The 17,002-nt window shown below is 54.5% G+C and overlaps 1 protein-coding gene across 1 annotated transcript; it reads left to right on the top strand.

Annotated features, from left to right (window-relative positions):
- Positions 1-247: 247 nt before the first annotated feature.
- On the top strand, positions 248-15,676 carry CYB561A3 (cytochrome b561 family member A3). Its single transcript, XM_074954633.1, has 7 exons — positions 248-363; positions 5,462-5,770; positions 8,074-8,280; positions 8,371-8,579; positions 8,702-8,856; positions 9,547-9,703; positions 10,268-15,676. The coding sequence occupies exons 2-7, from the start codon at positions 5,764-5,766 to the stop codon at positions 10,280-10,282; spliced, it is 750 nt and encodes a 249-aa protein (XP_074810734.1). The 5' UTR covers positions 248-363; positions 5,462-5,763; the 3' UTR covers positions 10,283-15,676.
- The last annotated feature ends 1,326 nt before the right edge of the window (positions 15,677-17,002 follow it).

Here is a 17,002-nt window from a genome sequence, read left to right as displayed (position 1 = left end):
GCGGGCCTGCAAGGCGGAAGGCGAGCGGGCTCCGCTGTTCCTCATAGTGAGCCGTCAGGGGTCCGCGGACCCGTGGAACTACCGCTCCCAGCGTGCACCGCGCCAGGCCGGACGACAGGTGCGAGCTGGACGGGGCTGGGGTGGACGCCGGGGAGGGGTCAGCGGACCAGTCTAAAAGGGGCAAAGGGGGTGGAGGGCTGCTGAGGGGCAGGAGGTGACTTCGTGACCCCTCCCCCAGCCCAGTGTCACGGCCCCAGCAGCACTCCCTTGGCACGGGCCCGGCTTTGACCCATGGGGTGGAGGCCAGGGCCAGATTAGCATTTTGCGGGCCCCCACAGGGGCAGTGGAGCATGGCGCGGCGAGGTCAGTCCCCAGGGCGAGGGGCCCGCCAGCCGCATGGCATGGCAGGGGCGGCCCCGCTCCGCCCAGCCCAGTGCGAGGCCACTATTTACAAAGCGGCTGTTGCCAGACGCACAGTGGCCCCGTGGTGCCAGCATGCCCCATCCCCTCGGGGGCGGGCCCATGCCACGCCAAAGAGCCCCCCCCCGCCCAACACCCCATAGCGTGTGCTCAGCACCCATCGGTAGCCCTGCTGATCAGATCCTCCCCCTGGGCCACAGAGCCTCCCGCCCACCGCTGATCAGGTGTCCTGCAGCGGGCAGGAGGCACTGGGTGGGAGCAGGGGCAGGAAGAGGCGGGGGCACTCTGGGGAGGGGGTGGAATGGGGCAGGAAGAGGCGGGGCGGGAGTGGAGCGGGGGCAGGAAGAGGTGGGGGGTAGGCCCTTGGGGGAAAGGATGGAGTGGGGGTGGGGTTGGGACAGACCTGGGGTCAAGCACTGAGGGGGAAATTAGAAATTCAGCACCTCTGCAACACCCCGCCCCCAACTCCCTACGGCCAGAGCCTCCCCAAGACCCCCCCACAAGTGCAGAACACCCTGCACAACCCTGCAGGCTGAGAGGAGCAAGTGGTGGGCGGGGGGCAGCCAGCAACAGAGCAGGCCGGGGCCCCTTCTGAGCATGGGCCCGGCTCCTTGGCGCCATTGTAAACCAAGCACTAGTGGAGGCATGGGGACTGGCCTGGCTGCAGGAAACCCCGGCTCACTGGCGCCCCAGTTTTCAGTGTGTTGGCCTCAGGCCTGTTCCCCGGAGACTGTGCGGATCCTAGGGACCTGGCAGGCTAAAGGGGTTGCTCCCAAGGGGCAAGTTACAGGCTGGGGGATAGGCACCCCCGAATCGCCAGTGCCTTGCCCTGAATCCTGCCCTGTTCAATGGTGCCAGCTCACCACTTTATTGTGAGTCTCATGATTCTTAGTGTTCACTTGTAAGGCCTCAGCTGCTGGAGATTGCACAAGAATCAGCCCTTTTGAGTTAAGTAAGTTTCTAGCCGTCATGGTTGCAGAGAAAATCTTGAAATCGTGACCCTGCATGCACCCGAAGACTCATACAGCACGAGGCAAATACAGTGAGCCTCGCATTCATTCACTTCATTTCTTGACCCCGTTTCCATTTACACAGAGCCAGAGGTGCCCATGCTTCTTTGCCACTCCTTTGGGTCTATGACTTGGGTTCGTAGATCTAGGACTTGGAGTTCCAGCCCTTTTCTCAAACTTCTCTTGACTGACTCTGTTGTATCATTGGTCTTCCGTGGCAGTTCTTGCTGTCCTCTTCCTCCTGTGCTTTCTTCACTGGTCCTTCTCCCATTCTTATCACATGCCCAACCCATCTCAAAAGTGCTCTGGTGCTCTCCTGCCTATCTATCATTGAGAGTCCCAAGTTCAACTTCCCCCTAACTTCTTCCCGTTGTGCTCTGTCTACTCTCTGCTTGCCTGCCATTCTCCTCAGTATAGTATTTTCTGCTACCTGTATGTTTTTTTTCCTCTTCCATCTCTGTAAGACCTACTGTTTCCAACTGTAGAGCAGGCAGGGACAAATGCAGGCAGCATACACTTTTCCTTTCAGCTCGTTTGTTAATTGCCAGTCCCACAGTACTCCTGCCACTTTTTTCACTGCCGCCCATGCACATTGGGTTCTCCCCCTCCCCCCACCTCTCTCCAGTGGTACTAAGTGTATTTCTCAAGTACACAAATTCTTCTGATTCAGCTTCTCTCCTGAAACTTCTGTCAACAGCTCTTCTTCAGCCTTGCCTTCTTGCACAACTTCAGTTATCTTTATGTTTACCTTCAAACAGAGGCCCACTCTATGATATTTACTAATCCCTCTTTGCTGTCAACCAAAAGGGCCAGGTCACCAGCATACGTTAGCTTTCTCTCTCTCTCCACAGACTTGGTTCTCCTACTAATTAACTCCATAACTAGGATGAAGAGAGGTGGACTCAGCATACCGCCTTGTCTTAATCTGATTGTCACCTCAAAATTCTCAAATTGCATGTATTGTTTTCACCTTCGCTGTTGACCCTTGATACAACTCCTCAGTCATCACTTCTTGAACACCCCTGCCCATCTATCTCAATACTGCAAACGCTTTCTCAAGATCAATAAATGCTACATAGCAGTTATGCCCTCCACTTATCATTCTTCTAAACTTCTGTCTCATTGCAGATATTATGTCTATTGACTCCTTCCCTTCCTAAAGCCATGCTGCTCCTCTCCTATATTCACCTTGCACCTCATCCTTGCCTTCAAAATTCTCTCCAGGACTTTGAGGCTGACTTAACAAGGTGATGCTGTAATAGCTGTTCAGATCAATCATTTGCATCACCCTTACCCTTCCAGAGGCACAGTCAACCCTATTCTCCAGCCATCTGGTATCCTAGCTTGATCCCAGCAAACTCTGAGTAATCTATGATGCCACTTTACTCCAGTATCTCCAACTACCTTGATCATACCAACAGTTATCTCATCATCTCCAAATGCTTTAACATTCTTCATCCTATTCAGTGCTGCTTCTGCCTCTTCTACAGCGACCGATACCTTTGGAGGCTTCCCCAAAATTATCAGCAGTGCTTGCACTTGCAACTCTCTTCTCATTTAACAGCCTTTAGAAATATTTTTTCCATAGCTCCTACCACCTGTTTGGGGTTAGGCACCACACAGTACCTATCCTTCACATATGAAGATTTCTTAATTTCTTGTGCGTTAGTGTTCCTCTTTTTTTGCCAACCCAAAAACCGATTTCCTGCCATCATCTTCCTGCAGTTTTCTGTTTAATTCCTCTTCAGCCTCCATTCTTGCCTTAGCAGCTGCCTTTGTAGCCTTCTTTGGCCAGTTTGTGTGCATTTTTTGATGGTCTCATTGTCATGACCTGCTTCCTCAAGCTCTTTTGAGTCATTCATTCTTTTTTGTTTCTTTTGCACTTCAGATTTCTCCCACCAGCTTGTTCTCCCGAAATGTATTTTTTAAAAAAAAGGCCTTATGATTTTTTTAAGCCAGTCTCATGATTTTTCAGGACTGGACCTGTAACTTTTGGATGCTTGGAGTTGGTGCTATTGTGTCAGACCGGACATGGGATTGGGCTTTCTGTGCCTTTGAAATCCTCCCAGGATCTCTGGAGCATCCCCTCCCAAAGGGTTTGGGTTGGAATTGCACCATCTGGGGGAGGGGGGGGCAGCAGGGGTCCTGCCGATCCTCCCTCAGGCTTTGTGGGTTTAGCAGGGGGCTGGGAACCAGCAGGTCCTGGGTGCTGTTCCCAGCACTGCCTTGCTGCATGGGTGTAACAGGCAATATGTTTGTACAGCACCTTCCCTCCAGCTCTCTCAAAGTGCTTTATGCATCCCAGCCCTCCCTGGGCAACAGGCAAGCATCATGATCTCCATTTTTCTGGTGGGGAAGCTGAGGCTGAGGGGCTACAGAGTGAGTCAGGGGCAGAGGCGTCGGTGCAAATGATCATGAGTCTACAGCTATGCATGATTAAAACCAATTGGTCCCTGCCGAGAGGTACTTGCTGTTTTGTCCACTTGCTTAGCAATCTCATCTAACCTCTCAATGCACAAACACATTGAGATCCTGACTAGGAAATGGTGCTCTTCACATACATGCTGAAGACCATTATTGCAGAAGCTCCAATCAGAATCCGGTGTCCTGTTGTGCTGGGCGCTGGATGCAAGTAAGAGGGCATAAAACTTGTCCTAAAGAGCTTTCAGTTCCTAGACCTCTTTCCTGACCTCCAGCCATTTTAACTGCTGACCATCTAGCCAGCAGGATTCCTGTGGCTGCATACATTAAACCCTGTATCACCACATGGTTAGGCCATGTGTGCTCATCTGTATAAACCACAGTGGATAGGACTGAAGGTCCCTGCATCTGCAGACATGTGAGAGGAATGACACTAGACTGGGCTACACAAAGTGAAGCCCAGAGCCTATCGGATTTTGCAGCCACCCACTCCCAGAGAGCATTGGGAGGCTGTAGTGTTTACTGCTGGTAATCTCACCCACGAGTAGCTCTTTTCCTCCCTTGAGGTGGCTGGGTGTATTTTTGGTGGAGGATGCAGATCTCTAAGCAAATGAGGTGCCACCCACCAGTTCTTGTGAACTTGCTAGTGTGCACCTAGTCACAGGGTTAGCGTAACCCTGTGTGGAGAGTCTGTCCCATCGCAGAGAGACAAGTCCCATCGCAGCACAAGGCCAGACTGGGAGTGCTGTAGGGTAGGGCAGTGTTACAAGTTACTTGGTTCCACATGGGGGTACAAGGGAGAGATATAATGGCCTATGTGTGACCCTAAGAACCCTTCAGCACCACTTAGCACGGGGTTACAAGAATATCCTGATGCGTATATTCTGCTTCACCAAAGAATATTGTGTGAGGTCTTAAAGGAAAGCTGGGATCATGCTGGTCATTCATAGCATTGTATGTACATTTCACAGACTGCTTTTTACATAGCGTGTATATTGAAAATGTTTCTGAAGTGTCAAGGCAGAACTGACAAACAGGTGTTTGGCAATGTCCTAGCCATTTGGTCCCAGGATATGAGAGACAAGGTGGGCAAGGTAACATCTGTTATTAGCAGGGGTGAAAGTAACACTCAACACTTACCGGTACGGGGGCCGGGCCTCGGGCAGAAGGGGCGGGGCTGGGGGTCAGCATCCCCCAGCCAAGCCATCTGCGCTGCCTGGCCTGCGCTGCCCGGGGCTCCAGCGGCAATTTAAAGGACTGCTGTGGCAGTGGCAGCAGTATCTAGAGCCCTGGGCCCTTTTAAGTCGCTGGCCCCGGGGCAGCTGCTCCTTCCCCCCCCCCCCCCCATTGGTGGCCCGGGGGGGCAAAAGGGGTAATGATGTTAAAGTGCTGCTGCGGCAAAGGACCCTGCTTAAAGTGTTGCCACAGCAGCGCTTTGACATCGGCTGGTATGGGCCGGTACCAGCGGTCACTTTTTACCAGTGTGCCATACCGGCCTGTACCAGCTTACTTTCACCCCTGTTTATAAGATTAATTTCTGTTGGCGAAAGAGACAAGCTTTCGAGCTGTACCGAGCTCTTCTTCAGGTCTGGGTTTTCTGTTGGACGCAGGATGTCGAGTCACCTGTCTGCTGACGTCTAAATCAAGCAGTGTAAGCTGACAGTGGAAACCCACCGTCACAGAGTCAACAGGGGGATGCGACAACAACAGGATAGCAAAACACAGGACAATAAGCCCCTGGTGTTATCCTGGCTTGGGGTACAAACAGTGAACTCTGGAGAAGGCAAGGAAGACACCCCTTTGTCCTGCACTTAGAAAGTAATTGGGCAGTGTGGTTACTTTCACGAAAATGGGATCACAGCCTTGCCTGAAACTCTGCGAAGGATGTTTGAGTGAGATAAAACGTCTTTAGATGGAAGGTTAGCTTGCTCAGTTTAGTCTCTAGGAATCGTGTTATGATTTTATTTTATATGTAACCCTTTTGTTTCCATCATCCTTACTCACAATCTCTTGAATCTTGAACCTCTGGTAGTTTATCATCCTTATTTCCACTATAAATATATCTCAGTGCTGTGGTATTAGACCAGGAGCTGATCCGGAGCTGGTGAGAGCTCTGGACCCATGGGGACAGCAGAGCTGGTATTACCGTGGGTGTTCAGCGGAGAAGAGGCTGGATATCACAGGGGAAGCTTCGAAGGGACCCAGGGACTGGGGTGCACTGATCGTTAACCTGCAAGACAAAGTGAGGGCTGGCCTAGCCCAGTGGAGATGGTTTGGGTGGCTAACAGGCTGGTGGTGTCAGGGAGCTGTCACCCAGTTAAGCACAAGCGAGGCTCCCTCTGGCTGGCGGCTGGAGGTGACTCAGTCCTGGGCGCCCCAAGAACTCTACCCAGTGTTCCACAGGAAGTCAGACTAGATCAGAGGTTCTCAAACTAGGGGTCGGGACCCCTCAGGGAGTCGCAAGGTTATTACATGGGGGGTTGCGAGCTGTCAGCCTCCACCCTAAACCCCGCTTTGCCTCCTGCATTTATAATGGTGTTTAATATATTTTAAAGTGTTTTTAATTTATAAGGGGTCACACTCGGATGCTTGCTATGTAAAGGGGTCACCAGTGCAAAAGTTTGAGAACCACTGGACTAAATGACCTACTAATCCCTTCTGGCTTTAAAGACTCAATCTCCAGTGCAGGGGGACAGGGCAGGAAAAGTATAGTGGGGTACTGTCAGGAATGGGGTACAGAGCTGGGAGGGGCCTTGTGACTGGAACAGCAGGGGGTGCTGAGGGGCAGGATTGAGCATTGGCTGAGCTAGGCAGGGGGATCAGCTCCACTCCCATGTATGCTGTCCCTCCCCTGGCCCACCCCACAGCGAGCTTTCCACTGTTGGTCTCAGGAGCCTTTAGCTCTGTGCTCTCCCTCCTCCCAGCAGCCGTGCAGTGCTGATCTGAAAGCAGAAGTTGGGAGGGTCTCATGACCTGCTGCTTCCCCACAGGAAGTGCCAAATGCAGGTGCAGCCGCTGGGGTGGCAGGCCAGAGGCTCGGTGACTGTGACGAGGACCCTTCCTTTCTCTCTGGGCGCTGGGGGAGTGGGTGGTGTTTTGGAGCATCTGAAACCCCTGGGCTGGATGTAGCTCTCTCTCTGTGGCTGATCAGGTTGTGTTTTCCACCTGGGAAGGCTGCTGGGCACTGCTTGTGCTTCCGGTGCAAGCCGGGTCCCGGCTGGCGATCTGGCCAGCCCACGGTCTGTGGATACTCGTGGCAACTGGTGGGAGCGCCTTCGGTGCTGCGGGGGCTGGGTCCATGTCAGGCTGGTGGCTGGTGCATGGGCACAGCATCCCCAAAGCCCAGCTCCTGGCTGTTGGGTTTGACTGGCTCAGCACAGGTCGTCAGACTGTGAGTGCTGCAGGACAGGGACTCCTCGGGGTGGAGGGGGGAGAACAGAGCTCTTCTCTACTTGGGAACCTGGGATCCCTGCTGTCCTCCAGGGGAAGGGGAGTGAAGGCTGCAGGATGGGCAGAGGCTCTCTTGCCCTCTGAGCTCTGGCTGCAGGGGTTTGATCATCTCTGTCTTTGGGGACTTTCCCTGCTGGCTCCCAACCAGCAGGATCTGTTCTGGTTGGGCTCAGGGCAGTCGGCTGCTCCTCCCCACCCACCTGCAGCTTGTTACTTAAGGCTGCACTTAAAGCAGCTGTTGATCCAGCTTGATTAACTCTGGGGCTCCGCCCGCTCCTGGTTCTATAACCAGCCTTCTGAGACACGAGGGCACTGGCTGACAGCAGCTGGCAGAGTCTGGTGGAGGTGAGGGAGGGCGGATGAGGAGCAGCAGCCGGAGCCAGGTGGAGGTCAGGGAAGGAGGGGTGGGTGGGCAAGGGTTTGCTGGAGAGCGAAGGAGGGAAAGTGGGTGGTGGAGCCCAGTGGAGAGGCAGCTGGAGCCCGGTGGAGGGGGAGGGATGGACGGAGGGGAGGGTGAGGGGTGGCCAGAGCCCGGCAGAGGGCGAGGGGCAGACGGAGCCCAGCAAAGGGAGGGGCGGATGGAGCCTGGCGGAGGAAGAGGAGGGTGGGCGGGTGAGGGGTGGACGGAGCCCAGCAGAAGGGAGGGCGGGGGAGAGGCAGCAGAGCCTAGTGGGCTGTGCAGGGTCTGGTGTGGGGGGCAGTGATTTGCTCGGAGTGCAGCGGGGCACAGGCTGGGCAGTACAATCAGCTGGTGTGGCATTTTCCCCATCAGGTGCAGTCCCTGCTGCTGGAGTGATGCCCACCTTCCAGTTCTTGCCCTTCTCGGCCCTGCTGGGCACCCTGGGGTTCCTGTGTGTGGTGTTCACAGGGTTCTGGTCCTACCATTGGCGCGGAGGCTTCGCCTGGGATGGCTCCGCCAAGATGTTTAACTGGCACCCGGTCTTCATGGTGACGGGCATGCTGGTGCTGTATGGGGCGGGTAAGTGGGTGCTGTCCCTGGGTGGCGCGTCGGGGGCTGGGACGTGGACACAGGAGTTGCTCTGAGTGTGCCAGCTTCTCTCCCCTGCAGCAGTGCTGGTGTACCGGGTGCCCAGCTCCTGGGTGGGCCAGAAGCTCCCGTGGAAGCTGCTGCACGCGGCGCTGACCCTGACAGCCTTTGTCCTGGTCGTGCTGGGGCTCGTCGCCGTCTTTGGGTTCCACAATGCCACGGGCACCCCCAACATGTACTCGCTGCACAGCTGGCTGGGGCTGACGGCTGTGCTGTTCTTCTCTTGCCAGGTGGGTGCCCAGCCTCCCCCTCTGATGCCCAGCTCTGCCCCCGCTCTCCCTCTTGCTGTTGGCTGCCTGTGCTGTGGCTTGATCCGCTGTGCCCCGAACTCTTCCTTGTTCCCCCATCCTAGTGGCTCATGGGGTTCGCCGCCTTCCTGTTACCCTGGTCCCCTGCCTGGCTGCGGATCATCTACAAGCCCATTCATGTCTTCTTTGGCTCCACCATCCTCGCGCTGGCCATGGCAGCATCCATCTCCGGCATCAACGAGAAGCTCTTCTTCAGTCTGTGAGTGCCAGAGCTGGTGTGGGGTGTGTGGGTCTCCATTCAGCCTAGGACTTCCCCCATCACTCCTAAGAGCTGGGCCAGACCAGGGTCCATCTTGCCCAGTGTCTTGTTTCTGACAGTGGCCCATACCAGAGCTGCGGGGGAGTGCAAAGAACAGGGCAGTAACCCACCCGTCTTCCATTCTTGGCTTACATTAGTCTGGGGTCACCCCAAGCATGGGTAGGGTCACTTCCCCCCACCACACATACACGCTGTGTGACTGAGAGATGCCAGCAAGCAGCTGAATGGTGACAGCCCCAGAAGGGAAGATCTAAGGGTTGGGCAGGTTTGGTGCAGAGAGGACTACTACGAGGAGACTTGGGAAGCATCCCCAGCTCTAGGTAGCTGTTCGAGACCTTGGGAGCTGCTGTTACGGGCAGGAGTGGGTGGTGAAGATGACTGGGCAAGGTGCCCAGGGAAGGGGCTAGAACTTCCTGCTTTGGAGATGGGTTGAGGCATGGCTGGATCTTATAGGACCCAATGGTTGCTCCAGCATGTGGGAGAGGTCCCTCCCCACCCATCTGAGAGGGGTGCTGGCAGGGTTTCCCCACCCAGAGGCTCTCCAGAGGGAGCTGGGATTGTAAGGGGCAAGGGTGCTTGCACTGGTGCTGGCTCCAAATGAAGGCGGTGGCTCCATCTCTTCCCTTTCAGGACGAACAAGACGGTTCCCTATGCCAGACTCCCCCCTGAGGCCTGGTTTGCCAATTTTCTGGGGATGCTGATCTTGGTCTTTGGGTTGCTGGTGCTGTGGGCTCTCGCCACGCCGGCCTGGAAGCGCCCAGAGTCAGAGTCACTGGAGGCCCGACAGGTACCGAGTCCACGTTGCTGGTGGCCCAGGACATGGGCTGTGTGGATGAGTAGCAGCATGGGCAGGAGGGGTTGCCGTGGGATTGGGGATCAGGGAGGAGTTGGGCATGTGGGGTGTTGCAGTAAGGCCAGGTTTAGGGCGGATGTGGGAGGAAAAGAGTGGGTGCAACATTTCCTCTCATTTTTTACATCCGGAATTAACTTTATGTGCACCAATATGGAGGTGATGTGTGGCAGGGGTGGGGCTGAGGGGTTCGGAGTGAAGGGAGAGGTGGTAGGGGAAGGCTGGGAGATGAGATTGGAAACGTGGGCAAGAAATAACGAGTGAACTTGCCGGTGATCTGCCTGGGAAGACACCTGCTAATGTGACAAGAGCCAGGAAACCGGCGGCTCAGCCAGGGGCAGAGATCAGACAGGAATGTCCAGTGCAGGATGGTGGCACTGAAGGCCAGGGCGGTTCTGGAGCCGTCCTGGTGGTGCAGCAAGATGGGGGTGGGCTGTGGTGCTGAGAGCGACTCAGTTCTGAGCGAGGGGGGTGCCTTGCTCACGGCCTCTTTCTCCGCAGCCCCTGCTCCATTAGGACAAGTGAAGCGGCCGCCCGGAAGAGGAGCTGCTGCCCAGACTCTCCGGCGAGAAGGGCAGCTCGGTGCTCCTGCTGTTGGCACTAAGCCGTCTCTGGAGCCTGGCCAGCGCGGAACGGAGGGGAGGAGGCACTCTCCGTGCTCCCTCTCCACCCGGCTGCTCTCGTCACTCCCCTGCCTTCTGCTCTGGGTTCCTGCACGTGCTGCTGCTTCCTGGGATTCACCAGGCAGCCCTGGCCCCTCTTGCCATTGTGCTGCTGTGCCTTAGGGGCCCTGGCTGACACTCCGGCCTAGATCAAGTGGCCTGAACTAAAATAAAAGCCTGCTTTGTGGCGCTTGCCCTGGCATCGGCTCTGCAGGAGGGAGGCAGGTTGTGTGTAAGGAGCCTGTGTTGGCCGCTCAGCTGTAGCAGCGTGCATGTGCCCGGGGCATTAACGTGCCAAGCTCCAGCCAGCTTCCCTTTCCCAATGCCTGCCTAGCTCTGCCACCCACTTTTGCTCTCTGGTGCTGTGCCCTGCAAGTCTGGGAGAGCCTCTGCTAGAGCTCAGAGCATTTGCTCTCCATGAGGTTTGCTTCCAGCCCTGGTCATACTCCCTCTCCCTTCCTGGGGAGCCGTTGTCCCAGCTCTTTGAGTGGAGGAAGCAGTTACATTTCCTCCTGCCAGGAGAGGGCTTCAGAGCAGGAAGCTGTTGTCCGTGCATTGCTGTGATGTTCGGGTGGGCCAGGGAGTCTGGCTGCAGTGCCCCTGACTGCCCTGGGGATGCTAAGGTGGGAGGAGCTGTCCGGGACCATGCTGTTCACTCCTCTGCCCCTCCTTTGCTCAGGATCCACAGATAAACTCTGTACTGAGCGTTTCTGACTAGTAGAACAGCCCAGGCTCAGAATCCACTCACCTGCAGCTCTCCGTTTGGATCTAGGCTGTATTGCCGTCTCTGGGGCTGTAGCACAGCTCCACCGTGCATGGTCCTACAACCCAGGCCGCCTTTCCTACCTTACCTGGGGTGTCTGGCTCGGGCCTCAGTAGCACTGAGAGCCATCCCAGCAAGAATTTCTAAGTGCTTGGGCCTGGAGGCTCTCTAATGCCTGGCCCATTCACAACCTTCATGGCTGGCCTCTCCCAGGTCCCAGCTCAGCACGGGCAGGCACCATGAGCTGTATCTCCTCCCAGTGCCTACGTGCTACCATTGGCATGGTGTGATTTGGGGGCTGCACAATGGACACACACTGCTCTGTTGCCTGACCCAGCCAGCACTTATGACAATGGACTCGTAGCTTATGCATCCTTTGGTGGCATCTGCCACTAGCTGCTCAGAAGCTTTGAGACAAGATACTGTCCATTCTGGGCACTGAATCTGTCAGGGGTGCTGAGGGGTCCCCACGAAGCAGATACTTCACTCTGGTTTAAGGATTCATGTACAGGATTAGGGCTAAATTGTTCACCAGGTCTAGAGCCAGGTATTAATCCTTCCCATCCCCACATTGTGTAACAGGTAGGGACATTGTGGGGAGGGTTCAGTGCCCAAGAGAAGGGCGGACAGGGAGTATGGTTGACTCAATGGGGAATATTTCCCCATGACTGATTGCAGGGGAGCGGGACAGGTGGCCCTTCCTATCCTCTATGGCTATGAGTTCTTCTCGGGGTGTGTGCTATTGCGGTAAATTGGGAGTGAGCCCACGTGGCTCAAGCTGAGATTGTAGGAAGATACTAGAGGCTTCATTAGAAGTGTGTCCAGAGAGAGGCAATTAAATGTATTTGTTGTATGTGAGAAGCTGCCTTCCCAGCCCAGGGGGTTTGATAGCATTCATACAGAGGCTCAGTACACCCTTCTGGAGAGGTGGAATGCAGCTACAGCTGGTTGGAATTTGAGTTTTCTGTCCCCAGGGAAATTCTCAGACTTCCAAATCTCTAGTTTTGTCCTGAGCTGGGATGCTAAATTGGTGGCGGGACTGTGTGACACACAGCACAGTGAGGATTTCAGCTTGACTGTCTCAACACCTTTTGTTTCAATGGGGCAATGCTTCAATTTGGCTTGTTACCTAGAATAGTGAAACGTCTGACAGGGATGATTTCCCCAGATGTCCAGCTAACTCCAGGCATTCCCCAAAATGCTTTGACTTTTTTCCATCAGAAAGAGCTGATTGACACGGTTTGTGGAAAATGTCCAACCAGCTCTGTAGACAGCCTTGAAAAAATCAGGTGGCCCTGGGCAGAAGGGGAAAAAAGGAGGCCAAAGCAGACAGTGGGAGCAATTGGAGCAGCTATTTCTGTACCCAGGAGAGGCAGAGTGCAATCCAGCATCATCCCATTGAGTACTGGGGCTTATGGGAATGAACTAGAGTGACTGTTGCAAAGATAGCTCATGGGATGTAGCCTGGACATCTACCTAACTCCAGGGAGGGGAGCTGGCTGCTGGGTCCTTGCTAATAGAGTTCATAACTTAAAGCTCCAAGCTGGGACATATATTTCCAGCCTGCTGTGTGTCTCTCTCATAAGCTTGGCTGAAGTGTGTGGCTTCTCCAGGGCTTTGTCTCCTATCTCTAGCATTAGCCATATTAATAGCTGGGGTACTTCTGATGTCTTGCTGGGAACCTGAATAGGCTATTCTGAAATGTTGAGGCCTCGGTGGCGGTACTACCCTTTGTTTAATAAATGGTATCCTTTTGGAATTGGAGTCAAGGGGATGTCTTCTTGGGGGAGGGGTGGAAACAGCCTCCTAAAAACCAGCTGTTGCTCAATTTGCTTAGTGCTGGGAGTAACCAGCTGGAGTGCAGCAAAGGCAAGAGGCCTTTCAGGTACATTTCCCCCAGCGAGCTCGAGCAGTCTAGGAGCAAGGACACCCTTACTGATCCGGCTCATCAGAGTGAGGCAGGACAAAGAGCCTAGCAGTGCAGGCTGCCAGGGTAAAGATACCCCTTTTAGCTATTCAACTCCATAAACTGGCTGGTGCCAGCAGGGTGCTCTGATCTGTTGGCTTGATGAATTAGCCCTTTGCCTCAAATGCCCTGTGCTCCTCTGCAAACTTTGCTCCAGGAGAGAGGAAGGGTGTGTGTGTGTATTGCCGCTCTGCCCAGAGCTAGATTTCCTTGTTGCTTTAATTCCAGCACATCGGTTGCTCACTTTCCCCTGTACTAGTTACCTGGGCTCATGTCTCAAACCCCCTCTCACCCCCAGCAGTGCTGCCATGTCATGGCTTAGCTGGAGCTATGAATTGTGCCAGCAGCCAGAAGAACTGCTTCCGGCAGGTAAAAGCTAGTCTCCCTTCTGTGCTGACCCAGGAAAAGGATAATCTCCTTGCTGCTCCTAGGTCCCTTTCAGCCTAGTCCTGGACTCTAGTCAGCTCCAACCCTTCCCCCAGCTGGTGCAGTGTTTGCCTGTGGCATCATCCAGCTGGTCGCTCCATGTGCTGGGCCCTTGCTGGTCCATGGTCCAGGAAGCAGCCCTTGCCTGGTTGGATTCACAACAATGCACACCACACACTGGCAGCACCTCGCCTTGTTTCCTGAACCCCTAGCAGCCTGCAAGCCTTGCCTGCTGGGTGGGTGTGTAGGTGGGGTGGAGGGGAGATGGCCCTTGGCATGGGGCAATCCTCCAGAAGCGCTATGTGGTCTGTGCAGCTGGGCTGGTGCCAGCTCCTGCTCTCCCAGGGCATTGGCTGAGCAGGTTTCTCCTGTGGCAGGTTTCATGGTGGTACATTGGGCTGGAATAACCAGCTCAGGATCCGTGGAATGAGACCTATGCCTGGCCTCAATACTTCTTCCCCCTTGCCCTTGATTCAAGTGACAGAGATAGGGAAGTCCCCTGCTCCAGGCCCTCTATCTCAGGGGGCTGGCCCCTTAAATGAAGGTCCAATATCCCTGAAGACTAAACAGGTGCAGCCTGCTGAGGGATGGAGCAACACCTGCTCAGGACTATACCTAGGGAGGATAAGGGAGCCAAGGGAGAGCTTGAAGAGAGCCCAGGGAAAAGCTCTACCCAGAGGAAAAAGGGCCTGCTAGCCCCTCTGCACAAAGCTAGGCCCTGCAGGGCAGGAATAAACAGTACCGAGCTGTGGGGAGCAGTGTGATCCCTTCAGCAGGGTAAGGCTAGGGAGAACAGAGGCATGGAGTTAAAGTAACCATAAGCCCGAAGAGAGGGCAGGTGGTAACTATTTTTAAGGAGGTGCAAAGCCTGAAACACATGGTATAACAGGCTGGGGCTGAGGAATAAACAAAACCCTAGCAAAGGAGCTGTTATGAAGCATAAAATGTTTGCATAGTAGCCATGAAGGGTCGACAGGGAGTGGAGTCAGATTCATAGATTAAGTCAGAAGGGACCATTATGATCATCTAGTCTGACCTCCTGCACAACACATGTCATGGTGGGGAGCAATGAGCTCCTCAGTCACCTACCCCTGCCAGGGCAAGACTGGCCCTGTGTACTCCTCTGCAGGGACTGGACTCAGCTCCTCTGTAGGGAGTTGGCCTCCACAGCCCACTGGATCTCACTACAAAGCTGAGACACAGCCTCATTCTGCTCTTTCATCCCAGTGCTTCCCACTCGCAGCCCCTGTCCCCTCCTCTCTACCCAGCTGCAGGATATGCAGAGACCCCCCCCCATACCTTGCCCCCCTCCACATCCCTCCCCAGACCTGCTGAGTTGCTGTCCTGAGAATTCATAGCCCTGACATACCAGGGGAACTCCTGCACGGCCCAGGCAGTGCTGAACAAATACACCAGGGGAGCCTGGCTCTCTGCCCGACAGGAAGGGGGAATTGAAGAGTGGGGCAGGGTCCCCACCCCAGGAGCAGTCTGAAGGCACAGAGAGAGGAGACCCCTGCTAGGAGGAGGTGGAGAACACACAAAGATCCCTCCTCAGTACTACCTCGCCCAAAAGCTGCAGGGGGAGAGCAGGAAGAGCTCAAGCCCGTTCCTCATCAGGTGGCAGGAGCCTGTGCTGTGCTTACAGTGAAGTAGCCGTTACAGCTGCTGGAGCATGTGCATGTGGCCCCAGCAACCCTTAGCCAAGCTCAGACAGATGTAAATCTTTCCACGTGCCACCCCCTTCCTCCCATCTGTCACCAGCTTCCTGGTAACAAGGGGCCCTGTGCGCTCTAGGCAGGGTCTTGCCACAGCTCAGCTATGGCTCTCTGTGCCACGGTAGGGGAGGCAGATGAGCACAGCCCCACAACCAATGGCTTTCCTGTGCTCCACTGGAAACTCTGCTGCTCAGTTCAGTGGTTGCCCTGTCCCCTCTTGCTGTAGCACAGGGCCCTGGTAATTGGGCACTGTCATAACCATACAGCTAAGGGTAGCCTAGAATTCCTCCTTACCTGTAAGGGGTTAAGAAGCTCAAATAACCTGGTTGGCACCTGACAAAAAGGACCAATGGGGAAAGAAGATACTTTCAAAGGGGGCGGGGTGGGGGAGGCTTTGTTTGTGTGTTCCCTGGGGAAGCAGAGCAGCATCAGGTCAGAAAACTCCTTCTCCTAAAATCATCCTAAAATGAGTCTCAGTATTGCAAAAAGAGTAAGTAAATAAGGCAAGGCTCGTTAGGTTATCTTTTGTTTTTAGCTTGTGAATTTTCCCTGTGCTAAGCTGGAGGTTTATCCTTGTTTTTTTGTAACTTTAAAGTTTTACCTAGAGGGCAATCCTCTGTGTTTTGAATCTGATTACTCTGTAAAGTTACCTTCCATCCTGATTTTACAGAGGTGCTTCTTTTACTTTTTTTTTCTCTTTATAATAAAGTTCTGTTTATTAAGACTCTGGTTTACCTATTTGGTTGGTAGATTATTCTCAAGCCTGCCCAGGAAAGGGGGTGAAGGGGCTTGGGGGGATATTTTAGGGAAACAGGAACTCCAAGTGGTCATTTTCCTGAATCTTTGTCTAACTCACTTGGTGGTGGCAGCAGTACCCATCCAAGGACAAGGAAGGATTTGTGCCTTCGGGAAGTTTTTAACCTAAGCTGGTAGAAATAAGCTTAGGGGGTCTTTCAGAGTGGTGAGGGAACCCTGACAGGCACACCCAGGTGCATCGTATGAGGAGGCATGGGCCAGGGCTGAAACCTCAGCTCTGGAGCTCAGACCTAGTGCCAGCTCTGCACTGACTCACCATGTGACCGTCAGCGCTGGTTGCCTCAGTTTTCTCCTCCATGCAATAGGGAATCTGGACACCACTTGACCCCGCTTCCTGGGGAGGGAACAATTAATTCACCAACAGCTGGAAGGAGGTGCTTGGAAATCCTCTGGGGGTGGGGGCAGGGGGAGAGGCTACAGCCAGGCACAGCCTGTACTCTCCCTGCTCAGCTGGTGCAATTTATTGCTGTCCATGCCTAAGGGAGTTGAGCCCCAGCAGTAGGAGGCGCCGTTCAGCATCAGAGCGGGGCTGCTTTTAGAGTAACCCCGAAGTCAGAAACACCCCCAGGTGGGGGGGGGGGGGGAGAGTGAAGGGGGAAGAAGCTGTTCACAGAATCATAGAATATCAGGGTTGGAAGGGACCTCAGGAGGTCATCTAGTCCAACCCCCTGCTCAAAGCAGGACCAATCCCCAACTAAATTATCCCAGCCAGGGCTTTGTCAAGTCTGATCTTAAAAACTTCAAAGGAAGGAGATTCCACCACCTCCCTAGGTAACGCATTCCAGTGTTTCACCACCCTCCTAGTGAAAAAGTTTTTCCTAATATCCAACCTAAACCTCCCCCACTGCAACTTGAGACCATTACTCCTTGTTCTGTCATCAGCTACCA

The sequence above is a fragment of the Natator depressus genome, chromosome 6, assembly GCF_965152275.1.
Source record: "Natator depressus isolate rNatDep1 chromosome 6, rNatDep2.hap1, whole genome shotgun sequence".
NCBI classification, from domain to species: Eukaryota; Metazoa; Chordata; order Testudines; family Cheloniidae; genus Natator; species Natator depressus.
The sequence above is the reverse complement of the archived record's forward strand: the minus strand, read 5'-3'. Positions and strand labels throughout refer to the sequence as shown.